At 37.2% G+C, this 15,415-nt stretch overlaps 1 protein-coding gene across 5 annotated transcripts in view; it reads left to right on the top strand.

Annotated features, from left to right (window-relative positions):
* The window catches only part of LOC122538211 (telomerase-binding protein EST1A-like), a 161,742-nt gene that overhangs the window by 112,480 nt on the left and 33,847 nt on the right, over positions 1 to 15,415 (top strand). For all 5 annotated transcript variants that reach the window (XR_006308806.1, XR_006308807.1, XM_043672091.1 and 2 more), the window contains 3 exons: positions 5,055 to 5,158; positions 5,962 to 6,135; positions 8,339 to 8,542. Coding sequence is in view for 3 of the 5 variants with exons in the window: in XM_043672091.1 (XP_043528026.1) it covers positions 5,055 to 5,158; positions 5,962 to 6,135; positions 8,339 to 8,542 (482 nt within the window). In the remaining 2 variants the exon portion in view is untranslated. The remainder of the gene's footprint in view (positions 1 to 5,054; positions 5,159 to 5,961; positions 6,136 to 8,338; positions 8,543 to 15,415) is intronic.

The following is a 15,415-nucleotide window of genomic DNA, read 5'->3' as shown; positions in this document are numbered from 1 at the left end:
AAAAAAAAAAAAAAAAAAAAAAAAAAGAAAAAGAAAAAGAAGGACGAAGAAAAAGTTTCGCAGAACGTACGAACGACAATCTGTTCTGTTATCCCGTCATGGATTTTCTATTTTCAACAAGTTGACCAACTCGAGCCCAGTTACACGGGAAGTTTATGGCTCGATACGGCGATTCGATTGCATTATGTTAAACAGCGCATGGCTACGTGCTTCGAATAGAATTGTGATGTTTGGTTTGGATTTTTGACAAAGCGTTCGTGCCTTTAAGTAGAGGATATAATTATACTCGTTGCGTAATTTCAACTATTAATTAAATATTGTACAGTCGCGGTGAAGTTGCACGCGTAAACTTGTGAAACTTTAAACATTTTATTTAAACTTGTTTCTTAATTATAATGATAATACATTTTCTACGCTCCAAAGCATATACATTGAATTATTTTTCAATTACCTTTTCTTTTTCTCTTTTTGGCAATTTAAAAATGTGACTCAACATAAGTGTGACTCGACATAAAAGTTTCTGTGATAAATACTGATGTCGAGTCACACGTACAATTGAAACGCGATATTTATTATATGCTCTGAAGCGTAGAAAATGTATTCTTTTTACTGTAACTAGGAAATAAATTTTATTCATTTATCATTTAATAATTGTAGTAATTATAGTAATTATATAACAACTGTGAATAAGTTTTATTCGCTATACGTAATAATTGTAAAGATCGCGTTTTCCATTTGTTTGCATGTTCTTCCAAAAATAAATGCAACAAGAATGCAATAATAAAATAAAATAAAATNTAAAATAAAATAAAATAAAATAAAATAAAATAAAATAAAATAAAATAAAATAAAATAAAATAAAATAAAATAAAATAAAATTATATAATAATAAAATAAAATAAAATAAAATAAAACAGGATTAAGCTTTCTCTGTCAGTTATCTTCCAGTTGATCGAAAGGAAAGCTTCGATCCTCTCGTTGGCCGCGCGCACACGCGAGAGCGGCGACAAATCCATTTTCGCTGCGAAACAAAAGCAAAAGGGCAGAGGGAGGGAGGAAAAAAATCGCGGAACATCGAAAGGCCAAGCCGGTGGAACCCCAAGAACGAACGAACGAACGAACGAACGTCCGGTTCTGTTGGATCGTGCGCGCACGCGAGAACGCAGAGCACCGACGCGGCGATACGATTCGAAAAAGGAACTGAGACAGTAACGGTACACCCGAGTAACGTGTGCCGTAATGCCAATTTGTTGGCTCAGGACGGCTTTCTTGCGTTCGCTGCAAGACGTACGCCTCTCTTTTTCTTCCTTCTTTCCATCCTTCGTCCGTGTCCACTCTCGACCATCTCGATCACCTACGTTCTTCTTCCCCCCGTTCTTTCTCCGTTCTTTCTGCGTTCGGTTTATCCCGACCGCGTTACACTCCCGAGGCACAATGGATAAATTGGACAAAGGGTACAAGTGGGGAGGAAGGATGCTCTGGCAGATGCTGCGCGTTGGGGCGGGCCAACGCGTTGCCAACCTGCCCATTGGACCCGAGGAAAAAATGTTATTGTGAGGTTCGTCGAAGATGTTTCTTTTCTTCTTCTTTTTTCCCCTCCCTGTTCCATGATTTCTCTCTCTTTTTTTTTTTAAATCTTTCATTTCTCTTTTTCGTGCTGGTCTTCGACCGCCTCCGGAGGAGTCCCAAGCAGAGACGTCCAGAGGAAAAGAGCGAAGAGCGTCGTGTTGTTGCTTCATGGTTGAGTTCTCTTCAATCTCTTGCGCTGGAATGACGTGCCACGCACGTCGAGAATTTATTTGTCTGAAAATTTCAATTACATTTTAAGTATGACCCAGGCAAAACAAAATAATGAATTTATTACTTTTCAATAGTTTCTATCCAGTGATGTCGTACCGACGAGTTCAAAAGGAAAGGGGTGAATTATTGTATACGGTTTTGGTCACTCGTTATGGTCCGCAGTCAGTTGCCAGCGCAAGTGGTTAAAGAGCAGGGATAGTTTTTTATATAGGTTTTACACGAGTTTCTCGAGTTTTATTGCGTTCGAATTGTTTTGAATTCGTTTGGTCGATAAAAAAGGGGGGAATTAAAATTGTTTCAGTTGGAAAACTAAACTGTTGTACGTGTACTTGCAACTGTAGAATTGCAAGGAAAAATTTTACATCGTTAGAGTGAGGAGCATAACTGATAACCAATGACAATTAAAAATTGTCGATCATTTAAACTTCACAAGAGAAGATTATTATTTGTGAAGATATATTTATAAACAAATATATTTATCATAATATATAACATTAATAACATTTTTATTTTTACAGATCGTTACACGATCTTTTTTCTTTACAAAGTGATATCAGTTCAAATTATCGACAAAATCTCTCGCTGTCATTGGCACAGTTACGCTCTTATTTGCTAGTGTGTGTTTCGAGATGTTTCGTGATGCACAGTAGTCGAAAACTTCAGCATTTACACTCTGGTTCTGCAGCACTGTCCGTAGACTTCGTTAGCAGAACGAGCGATAGAGGTTTCGCGTGATCGCGAGTGCCACGACACCGATTCGGAATTCGCATTTAACAAGGCGAGCACGCTCTCCATTTCGCGTGCGCGATTAGGTTCCTATATTTCCTCGCCACCAGGCCCCGGGACGCCTTTAATCTCTCTACCACCACCTCGCAACAGTGCGCGCGGATGATCGATTGCAAAAGGCTGCTGCCACGCTGATCCTCCTAACTCGATCCTCCTCGCGTTCCGCGCGAGTTCCCGGCCACGCTGACCATGAACTTCGTGTAATATTCGCGATAAACGCGGCCTCGGCCGTGTAAAACGATTCCGTGCGCCCTCGGGCGGCATCGTTCCGTCATCCGTGATAAATTATTTATTTATTCTTATTTATGGATCATTCCCGGACGTTCGCTTTGCGATCCAATGAGAAGAGAGATCCGAGGAAAGAATGACCGAGCCAAAGTTTAATCAGCTGATTAGTTCTGTCTTGCGATCGATATTTGCGTGATTTTGCGGTAGACTATGGACTTTTAGGAGATTTGAAAACTTGCAAAATTGTACAAGTAACAGAATTTCTACTTCAGATTCTATTTTTCAAATTATATTCACGAAAGTACGAATTCGAATAAAATTCTACGGCCTAGTGATTGGTATTTAAGTCGTTGAATGAAATTAAAACAGGACGCTTAGGTTTATGTATAAATTACATTAGGTGAAATTCAGTGTCAAGGTTAATTTTACGATTAAAGGTTTTTTTTTTTACATATTTCTCCATCAAATCGAAGATGTAGAGTTTATCTGTAATAGCCATTCTGCGCGTGTGCCTGTTGGAAACAAAACTCACTCTCCCCGTGGGCAGACACGGTTGTTCTCCCGTCGTTAAATCGTTCCATTATCGGCGATCGATGACGCGAAGTACACGCAACTATACACACAATGTAAGGAACGGATCGATCTGTACACCGTGTCATCCCGACAGGTTGAATATCCTTACCACTTGCGCTGGCAACTGGTTCGCGGACCATAACGAGTGACCCGTATACAATAAATTCGTCGCTCGGTTGTAAACAGTGACAGACAAATTCAATTATTCTGTATCCGCGGATTTATTATTACACCCCAAAATAAGTCGTTTTAAAGGCTACCTTTTGTATCTTATTTCTAAGACTTCAAACTATTATTTAAGACAAAAAAAAAAAAATATTTTTTGAAAATTTCAAACTGTCCCGACCCCTCAAGCTCCGTTCATCCGGCGACCAAATCCCGGAACGCCCTGCCACTCCCCGGTAGTTGTCGGCCAATATTTATCGCCGACGCAGCCGCTCGATATTTGCATGATAACAGGCTGCCGATCGTCATTATCTGTCGCTGCGATCCAGCCACTGTTGTAACTACGTATGTATTTATTATGACGTTTACGACGTTTACTAGATTGTCACGCAACGGTACCGGGCAAGCTTTCTCTGTGAATCTGCTTTCTCAGATGGCGATCGTGACGATCGGTGTGCGCGATTTCTTGCTGTAGTGAAACCATTTTTCGGTGGAACAGCGTCGATCACTAGTCGAGACACGTTTTTTAATGACACGTGATATCATTGGCAGTGAGTTAATCTCAGAATAAGATATTGTTCGCAACGTTTCGAAGAAGATCGGCGATCGAGATGATTTTTCTTTGTGTTTTGTAGAGTAAGAATAGGTTTGTTTGTCTTTTGTTGGCTTTTTTTCTTCCTTTGAAGTGGGCGTAGCTTCTTTTTTGTGATTTTGTAATTGAAGATCCTAATTTCGAAATTAGGACTATAGGATTTGAGGTGATTTTTGGCGAATTTCTAGTTTAGCGCATTTTCTCAATTTTGGCTATCTTTAATAAGAGGTTCGCCTTGTCACTAAACCAATCAAACTCAAACTGAGGGCAGGGATTGAAGAAGTTGTATAATTCTTGTTACCTAAAAAAAAAAAAATGTTATCATATTACAAAAAATTATAATTTTATCAAAAAGATTATAAGCCAAAATTGAAAAGAGCCGCTAAACTTATTGTTAGAAATTTACCCGATTTTTTGATTTTGCGCCGCGGGAGAGACAAACGAATGAGAGACGAACGAATGTTTCAAAATAAATATAGTATGGTTAAAGATAATCTTGATTTCTTTGATAAACGATAGATTCGTTTGTTCTTGAGACTTTCTTGATTACGCTGTTGATGATTGATTGATCTCAAAATTCTCCAAGATTCTATCTAAGTATTATCAACGTGAAAATATTATTCAACGTGAAAATCATAATTCAATTTTCTGAATGTGTCACCGTTTTTATGAACTTCAAAATGCAAGAAGCGTTTAATTAATATACCGTCTGTGCGTCAACGTAAAGTCGAAAAGCAGTACTTCACTGGTGAACTTTGCATATTTCCAACGACTTTCGCAAGTTTGTAAAGCCGCTACACGATTGCTGTGTGACTGATCTCTCTCTTTGTACGGCAGATTTATGGGCGATCGTCAGTCGTAAATTTATGAAAATATCTACTATCATGGAATGTTTAACTGTTCGTTTCAGAGCTTGAATTGGTCAAACTGCCGGAAGATATGACTTTAGCTGGATTCACGCCGCTGATGTCAAATCCTCAAGATCCTTGTTACGCCGAGAAAAACGAAGATATGGTAAGCCATTGTAAATTTGTATAGTAATGTATATAATATTTATATAGATTATATTTATAAGACATTACTGCAGATATGTGACAATTTATTAATGGATTAATATTATATTTATAAGACATTACTGTAGATATGTGACAATTTATATATAATTTGTGTCAATTTTGGGAAAAAGTTTCATATAAACTTTTTTAATATTTCGTGAAATATTAATCTTTGGAATTTTCCAATTTCACATCTTTCTACTTTAGAAGGCTCAAGATCGTATTTTTCATTTCTTTCTTTATTTTAACACTTCAAAGTTTTGTTTAATAATTGAATGATGACGAAACATGTAATTATATATATCTGTCTGATTTGTAACATTTTTACGGCGGGCGTCGCATATGTACTTGACTTTGGTTAACAAAAATATTAAAATGCAACCGTATCAAAATATTCTACGTACAAGTCATTACAATTTAAATGATAATTTGAAACAAATAGATTCGTGCAATTACAATTCTGTCCGAGATAGAAATTAGTATTAATATTGACAAGAATATCCCTATTTTTTAATAGTTAATGGAAGTAAAAGCAAGAAAATTGAAATATCGAGAACCAAAAATTAAAATGGTACTTTACAAAGATTAAATAACACGCCCTTTACGATATCTCAAAGTTTACTCGTGTTGTTCGTCGAAACATGTTTCTCCTAGTCTTCGAGAACTTTGAGATCGGTCTTGGTCGTCGACTGACGACTGAAATTTCAAAACAAAATGCGCGTTTTTCTTTTCGGTAATCCCTGACTCGTATCGTTGTTCCAGGAAGTTGCTCAAGTCTGCCTCAGGATAAACAAGATTCTGTTCTTCGGCCAGTCGTTCCTGTGCGGCCTCGAAACGCCGGTATTGAAGTTGCAGAAGAGCGAAACTGGCGTCAGCGAGTACGTCTCCGTGGTAGAGGCATCGAGCACGAGTACGCCGAGTTCACCGCCAGAACAGGTAAGCTATCAACGAACTCGGGAAAAAGATCAATAACTCGCCATATAGTAATAGGAACTCTGTTCAATTACGAATCGAGCATGAGCTTCGTGCAGATGTTTCAGACGTTTGTAGATGATTCAATGGTTAGAAACACACTGCAGACGTTTGTACAAATGTACACAATTGTGATATATTGTTTAAGAAGTATGTGTAGAATTCAGAGATTTCTTACAACACCTACCAAGTGTTATAATAAGTATACTTTAGTATACTATATTTATACTAAATTAGATATTTATATATACTATATTTGTTACAACACCTACCAAGTGTTATAATAAGTATACTTTAGTATACTGTATTTATACTAGATTAGATATTTATATATACTATATATACTATATATTAGATATTTTATACATTTGTACACATTATGATTCAAATTTCCTGTGAGAGCGTAAAAGTCTGCAGTGTAATGATGCATATTGGTATCAAGATTCCAGTTGGAATCAATTTGTTTTAATAATAATTTATTGGAATATTATTATCACAAGTTACAATTATATAATTATGGATGTTTTTGATGAAAAGAACCACGAAAGATAACAAAATAAAATGCTTTATCAAGTTGCACGTTCATCTTTAATATTACCATATATTACATAATATTATTGATGGACCATTTTTTCTTAGTCTTTTAGTTAATTATTTATATATATATACACACACACACAGTATATTTATATATAAAATATAAATATAAAATAATATAATGTAATATAAAAAAGTATAAAATAATATATAACATTTATATTATATTTATATTTATATATACAGTATAAATAAGTACGGAACTCCTCACGAGAGGGCGGCAGAGAACAGTTGGTAAGAAAGTGTCGGTCTGTAGTATAAAATAATGTAGCGGTCTGTTGCATAAAATAGTGATAATTCGGAAAAAGGGGGAAATTTTAACAATCAGAAGGTTTTGGAAAAGAGAAATAAAAAAACGAAGAAAAAGTGGGAGCGTTATCTCAGGTGGAAAATAAGAAGTGCCAGCGGTGTAACGGGAGATAAAGAAAAGGAAATTAAGTGAGGTTAGCACAGCGCAAGAGAGAAATGGCGGGAAAAGCAGAGCGGGGACCAGAAGTAAGGTAAATGATAGAGAGGATAGCAAAACACTAGAAAAGTAATGGGATATAAATAAGCACAATATTGCTTATAACGAATATAGAATATAGAATATTTTTTTCTGTTTCGTTTCTCTAACGCGTGCTGTGTTTCTCAAAAGACTTCGACCTACGAAGGCATTAATCAGGCATTTAAGCAGAGAACAGAGCAGTGAATCTAAATGAAACAATTCCATCAGAATCGTTCAAAGAACACCGTCGTGTCCTCCCCCTTGGTCTCTCTCACAATGAGAATTTCATCGCTGCCTTTCCATTTTCTCGCGACGCAAAGAAATGCGCTGGCAATGTCGTTTCGCGGATCTTTTTCGTCGGAAGTTTGTCGCCTGGCGGGAGGAGAAAGAATTTTGTTTAAGAACTTATGGCAACGATCTTCATTCCTCGTTCTCCTCCCGCTTTTTGAATTATTCATTCGCCCATTCCTCGTTCGTTCGAGGGCAGATGGAATTTTGATGAAAGGGCGGGGAGGGGGGGGATTAACGCATCGTTTAGGGAAAATTGAAGGGAAGGTGAATTTGGTAAAACGAAGGGAGTAGGTTATATAGGCAATATTGTTACCGAGAATGCCTGGTGATTGAATTGGGAAAGACAGACAGAGGATACTCGAATCTCGAGAGTTTATTTTTCATTATTATTCATTATTGGATTATTATGTAAGTCAAAGTTGAACTGTTTACTCAATCCTCAATCTTACAATGCTAAAGTTTATGTTAAAGTATCTAAAGGAGCAAGGTGTTCATTGCAAAAGTCGAAATTTAAATTTCGATTCTCTTTTAAAGATTTCCCCAGGCACGATTAAAAAACATGACCATTCTCGCCAATCTCGGCAGAAATATACGCAAGACGGTTTACCCGAAGCACGGTGGAACGTTTCCTTAAATTCGTTCGTTTTCACGAAACGCGCGTTGCGAGCAAAAGGAGAGACGGAAGGAACGAAACAAAGTAATTTACGGAGGAAATTAGTTCCGTGCCCCTCCTCTCGTCCCTGCGCTCGTCCCGAATAATGAATTCAAACGGAATCCTTGATTCGCTTTCAGAGCGACTCGGAGCTCCTGGTGGAGAGTTACAGCGAGGGTGAGGACGAGCCGGTCTCCACCCTGAGGAGATTACTCTCGTGCACAGACGTACCTGACGATGGCTCCGCGCCGGTGGCCGCGGTCGAGATAAGATCGCTAATCGAGAGGAAAGAGGAGCTGGAGAGGCGGCAGCGGAAACAGGATCGTCACAGGCAGCGAATACAAGTGAGTAGAAAACGAAAGAATATCTCGAAACTACATATATCGTTCGATCGTTGACACTTATTTACAGGGACAGATTTTCTCAATTTGTGTTTCTTTAAAACATACATGCGCAACATACAACGAGTCGAAAAGTCGAGGAGTACATTTTTTTTTCTTTTATTTAATTTTTGACTAATTTAATTTAATTTTTATTTAATTTTGACTAATTTAATTTAATTTTTATTTAATTTTTGTCAAGTACATTTTGACTAATTTAATTTCATTTTTATTTAATTTTTGCCACGTACACTTTTCGTGAAAATAAGAAAGAAATTTCGAACGAAAAAGTTCAAACTTGAATTTTGCACGTAGGATTAGCTGATCTTAAGCTTGATAAATTTTCAAACTCGATTTCCCCAAAAAAAAAAAAAAAAAAAAAAAAACGAAGCCTCAGACGAGAAAAATTTTATTCTAAGTTTTCGATTTATTATTATTTTTCGTTTATTTCTGTTTTTAATGAGAAATCGCCCTCGGAATATCTTGTATATATGGTTTTTTTAAAGAATATAAATGCACGAATAAATATAATTTTAATGAACATATGCGCGTATGAATATTTGCGAAGCATATTATAGTAATTGCAATTAACGTGCTCGAAAATTTCCGAATGTCCAAGCGTTGAACGTTTGGATTGCGGCATTCTTCGTCAAAATTTGGTATCGAACAGTGACTCGAGTCATGATTTTTAATTGATTGTACGAAGCAGAAGGATAGAAGTGAACAAAATGAGATGATAAAATGTCAAGATAGAACGTGTGACAATTTTACAATTGAAATCAGATTTCGAAGTTAAATTTCGGCGACCAAAAGACTATCGTGTCAATTTAGAAGGGTATTGTATTAATTTAACGAATTTTACTCGAGAGGGGAAGAATTGAATTCGAAGATCAACATCAGACACTAAACTCTTGACATTTCATAGAGTCATTGTTTCACTTATCGTATTCTTTTTTTCTTTTTCTTCTCACACTCATTTTGTCCTGACGCCGTGTTAAATAAAGACGTCAGCTTGTATTCGATGATTCCGCGCTCGAGATACCGCATTCGCTCGGGTCGTTTCCCGTATCTTCATCATTCGTTCGCGAGAGGCTAGCCGACAAAGTGGCCAGTGGGACGCGTATCGTTGCCCCTAAGTCGAACTAAATCAAGAGATTACCAGAACACGCTGGTCGTGCACCGTTCCCCTTGGTCGTTCCTTTCGTTTCGTTCCTTTTTTTTTCTCTTTTCTTTTCTCCTTCGTACGCCCTCTTCTCCGTTCCGCTCTCATCCTTTTATTTCGGGTCTCTTCTTCGTGTTCGTCTTCTTCTTCTTCTTCTTCTTCAGTCGCGCCACGCTGATCGCAGCACGCAAACCGGCCGTTTTTATTTACGGCATCGATGCTCCTCCTTTTTGCATATTTATTATCGAACCCCTGGCCGAGTCTGGATTTTGAAACGTGGTTTCTGGAGTCCTACGTCTCGCTTCTTTGTGCCTTGGAGGATATTTTTCAAGCGAGTGAGAGCGCAGGAGATATAGTGCATTGATTGTAAGGCCGGTTTTACGTTACCGTGACTTTTCGTGATTAGGCGATCGATGAATTTATGTACACTCCCGTTCATAAGTCACCGGACACTTGCTTATTTCGATCTAAACAGTTACTAGAGCACAGATATACTTTTCCGAATTAATTTTATTGTACAATCTTGTCATATGTACTCTATTTACTCTATTTTATAATAATACTTGGAAACAAAGTTGATATTTAACGTATATGATCTGAATAAATATTCCAAAGTATGTCAAAAATATGTATATATATTTAAAAAAATCGAATCGATGTATTTTGGGATGAATTGGACAGAAGCCTTCAGAAATGTGTCCAAAATAAAAATAAAAGACTTATGGAAGAAATTAGAAGAAGCGTGGAAAGAAATTCATTCCGAAATATTGTTAAAATTGAACGGAAGTGTGGTTATTTCTGGTCTTCATATCTGCACAAAGATATAAGATACGTTATATACAATTTGGTAAGATTTTTAACATATACATATGTCAAACTGTTTATATGTCAAAAATCTTACCAAGTTGTATATAACGTATCTTATATCTTTGTGCAAATATAAAGGCCAGAAATAACCGTGGCATACTTCCGTTCAATTTTAACAATATTTCGGAATGAATTTCTTTCCACGCTTCTTCTAATTTCTTCTATAAGTCTTTTTGTTTTTTATTTTGGATACATTTCTGAAGGCTTCTGTCCAATTCATTCCAAAATACATCGATTCGATTTTTACATATTTTTGATATACTTTGAAACATTTATTCAGACCATATACGTTAAATATCAGTTTTGTTTTCGAGTATTATTATAAAATAGAGTAAATAGAGTACATATAACGAGATTGTATAATAAAATTAATCCGGGAAAGTATATCTGTGTTCTAATAACTGTTTAGATCAAAATAAGCAAGTGTCCGGTGACTTATGAACGGGAGTGTTATAATGTTGCCGGTTTTGTTAACTATTTGCGAGTTTTCGTGACAGATAAAATTTAAATATTGCCGATCATTTTTCATCTTACTATGTATATTATATATATTGTATTCACGGTGTATTAATTTCTCTCTATATATATTATATACTACACTAGGTTGGCCAAAAAGTAACCAACTTTTTGTATGCAAATGAAAAGTGAATTTTTCATGAGAAACAAAAGCTTTATATATTGAACATTCGATCATTTTTTGATTCCGCGTTCAAAGGAGTTCTTATCTTTTTCGACGAGGAAAAGGTTTAAGAACGACTTGATATTTTCATCGGTAGTAAAATTTAGTTTGTTAGAACGCTTCACTCTGCATATCAGATAATTCTTTATGAGCTTGTATAGCGTTTTTCTTTTTCGCGAAGTAATACATATATAGTATATAAGTAGTATATATATATAATAAAATATGATGAAAATGATTGATTTTATCGCACTCGAGATTGAGATTTACGGGGTGCTTAGTTGGAATTTTGTAAGTGATCAAATTCCAGTCACGGTGGGAGTCTTAAAAAAAAAAAATAAAGAATTTATTAAGTTAGTTTATTAAGAGTTCATATTGTAAATTTATTAAGAGCTTATATAATGAATTTATTAAGAGTTTATGTAGTGAGGTTATTAAGAGTTATAAAGTTCAAGGTACTAAAGACTGATTCTTTATTTTTCGAGTTAGTTATTTATACGAGCCACTGTCGCAAGTTTACCTCCTTGCAACTGGTTCGCGGACCATAACGAGTGACCGAGCCGTGTGTAAGATATCATTGGATAGAAATTATTAAGAAGTAATAAACTTATCATTCGTTTCGCCTGGGTTAGGTTATTTAAATGTACTTGAAACGGAGGAAATGTTTGCAATTCTTGAAACGAAAAGTTCTCGACATGCGTAACACGTCGTTTCAACGCAAGAGGTTAAGAAGTAGTCGGATTGCTCCTGGTCATAGGGCGTATGACTGGTTTGGAGCAAATTCATGTCACAAGTGTTACCCTTGGCCTCAGCAGGATGTTATCTGCGTCCGCGCCCCGTCCATTTTTTCGTCCTTACGCGTGCAGATGGGCGGATGAGGGGGAGGCGAAATAAATCCCAGCGGTATCTGTTCAACTTCTGCCGAGCGGGTGGGTCTTATCGAGGTCGGAGTTTCGAACTCGGTGGAAATAGGGAGAGTATAAAGTTAGCTCGGTTGGACGTGGAGACGATAAAAGGGACCAGGGTGACAGGCGTGCCGAAATAAAAAGGACACCTTTTGATATCCGGTGTGGTACACGGCTCTCGGTAGTCCTTTCGATCGGATACTGTTCGGTTCGTTGTATCGCTGCTCGTTCTTCTTCCAGCCCCTCGAGTTTTTCGTTCGTCCGAAATGTCTGTTTTTTGGCGGGGAGGGGGCTTTTTTTTTACGAACGTTGCGCTGATAAGTTCGCGTTGCGATTGAAGTATCACAGTAGGATGTCAGTGTTATTTAACCGTAGAATTATTGTGCCAAGACGTGCTCTGACTCTAGTATCTGATTATTAGAATATTTCACATGATCCATGGAACGAAGCCAGAACGTTAATTTGTATATTGGAGGCACAGGATACTCGTGAAAATACGTCGAAAATCTTCCAAGTATCGTATTCATTTCAAAACTGAATAAAAATTGAATAATACTTTGTGTACAACTAATCCCAGTCAGTATTATTAGTCTGTCAATAATGAAATGCTAAAAATTGCTTCTTTCAAATATTGAAATATTAAGAATTGCGCTAATTTTATTATCATTGTCTACGAGAATAAAACCTGGCCCAAGAATTTTGAGCCAGGAGTACACGTATTTATTTTCTATGGATGCAACAAACTCAGAAATATCAATGTAAATTACTTCTTATTAATAGAATCTCTGTACGATATATATTCTCTAATATCGAGATATATTCTACACTGTTTCGTCCCCGATATTTCCGTGCGTTTCAGCACGCGTTGCCACTGCGTGTCACAGGTCGCAGTAATTTTCGCCAAGTAGGTCCACTTAAACGCTCGTTACATTTGCATAGCCGGATAATTGAATGTATAATTCAATGGGGGGGCCAGGTTCTGTACGCTCTGCGTCACTCGCTAACTGTTGATTCGTCGGATTCACAAGGATTCGAAACGACGGCACACTGGGAACGAAATTCCTCGCGACCTGTCCCGGTTACTCGCGTTATCTCGCGGCCTCCGCGTATTTGCTCACCTCTTAATGCGGCGAAGTCGCGTGCGCCAATTATCTCTCCGAAAGCAACAACCTGTTCGCGGATATATGTGCGTACATATCTGGAACAATTTCCACGTCACCGAGATAGTGAAACCTGTTCCACGTGAAAATGGAACCTGTGTGTCGTGTGTGTCGACGTCTCTAATTACGTCATTCGTCAAGAGGGCGCTCTAAATTCGCCGGTGTCTCCGGCCGCATTTTAATCTCTTCAGGGGAACGAATTTTTAACCTCTTGCGCTGAAATGACGAACGTTGAGAATATTTTCGTCCTAAAATTGCAATATTCTCTCAGTTTTAAGTATATTTTAAGTAAAACAAAATAGGCAAAACAAATAATAAATTTATTACGTCACAATAATTACTATCCAGTGTTATCGTACCGACGAGTTGAGAAAGAAAGCGACGAATTATTGTATACGGTTTGGTCACTCGTTACGGTCCGCAATCAGTTGCCACGCACGTCGAGAACTTTTTGCCCCAAAATTGCAATATTCTCTCAGTTTTAAGTATATTTTAAATAAGGCAAAACGAATAATAAATTTATTACTTCTCAATAATTTCTATCCAGTGATATCGTACCGACGAGTTCCATAAAAGAAAGCGACAAATCACTGTATACGATTCGGTCACTCGTTATGGTCCGCAATCAGTTGCCAGCTCAAGTGATTGATACAAAGAAATTACATTTCTTGGTTGTAACAGAGAAATTTAATTTCATTTCATTTTATTTTTGGCAAATAAAGAAAAATAACACGTAGAAAAATTAAGTTCACGTTTCGAAAACGGTTTCGACAAGTGGAAGTAGCTTTTTCGTAGGACGTGAATTAATTATACACACATGTGGCGAAGATGGCGTGAAGAGGTTAATCGCGAGTAAAAGCATCGCGTACTTAATTAGCTGAAATTTTCTTCAAAAATAACGCACGGGACCGCGCGAAAATCGTTTACATCGCGAGCGTTTGCATGAAATTAGGGGAGCTTCAGGTTCTCGAAACTGTTCCTCGTACATGTGAGAAATTCGAGGGACAAAAACCACGACGTGGAAGTAAAACGAGCACGCGCGCGTATTTCGCCCGAAGGGGAGTTTACAGTTATAATTGTTCGACGATGCGTGATAAGCGTTTTATTTCATTCGAAAGGGAATAATTGGAAAACGAGTGGTCACTTCGTTTTGTTTAAATATCATTGGCATTTGAATATGACGTTTAAGTTCGACGAAATGAGTTTGAGTACGATCAATCGCGTTGGAGCTATTGGAAAATGGAATTATTATAATATCTGTTTCGTTCGGGAATATTCGAAGAAATAAATCGCTTCTGCATAATATTCGTGTAACATGGTAATTTCACTCGAACATCTATTCAAGCAGCATAAGAGGAAATAAAAATACGAACAATTTTTCGATGAGAAAAATTTAAAGAAAATTTATCTAACTATCCTTTTCAAAAATTCAAAAATGAAAAAGAGAGAGAGACCAGCAATTTCTTGTCAGAAAAGAGAAAAGAAGGAACCCTAATTATTCCTCCCTGCCGATCCATCCCGATTATTTCGTCCAAAGTTTCAGGAGACGAGATAAAACTGGAAAGAAAAGAATCAGGAGCATTGAACACAGCCGTGAATCTTTTTTTTTTTTTTTTTTTTTTTTTGTTTTTCAAGATGCAAGAATAACAGTTGCCCCGAGATCATTTTTCAAGCGACGATACACGGCGAGACACCTTGCAATTACTCGATGCCGGGCATCGAATAATCACGCACCGAATAAAGCGAACTAGCGCCGTCTGAAATTAACCGGGTCTTTCCGAACCTGTTCCACCATTAGCCTCGGCCATCAGTATGCCGGTGCTTTTATCCCAAATCTCCGCGATACTCGCCTCTGATAGATTGCGCGAGCTACATTCTTTTTTTTTCTTTTTTTTCTTTTTTCTTTTTTTTGATCCTTCTTGTCTCTCCTCGTTGAAAATTCATTCTGCTGCGACGAGTATAAATCTTGCTGGAAATAAGAGCGCGTCTCGCCGAAATTTCGCATGTGCACGCACAGCAGCCACAACGACCTGTTTAATTCGCTTTCAGTTCAGCTGAATTCAG

This window comes from Frieseomelitta varia, unplaced genomic scaffold (genome assembly GCF_011392965.1).
Source record: "Frieseomelitta varia isolate USP_RPSP 00005682 unplaced genomic scaffold, Fvar_1.2 scaffold_976, whole genome shotgun sequence".
Classification (NCBI taxonomy): Eukaryota; Metazoa; Arthropoda; class Insecta; order Hymenoptera; family Apidae; genus Frieseomelitta; species Frieseomelitta varia.
Note: the sequence above shows the minus strand (reverse complement) of the source record. Positions and strands in the feature narration are given on the sequence as shown.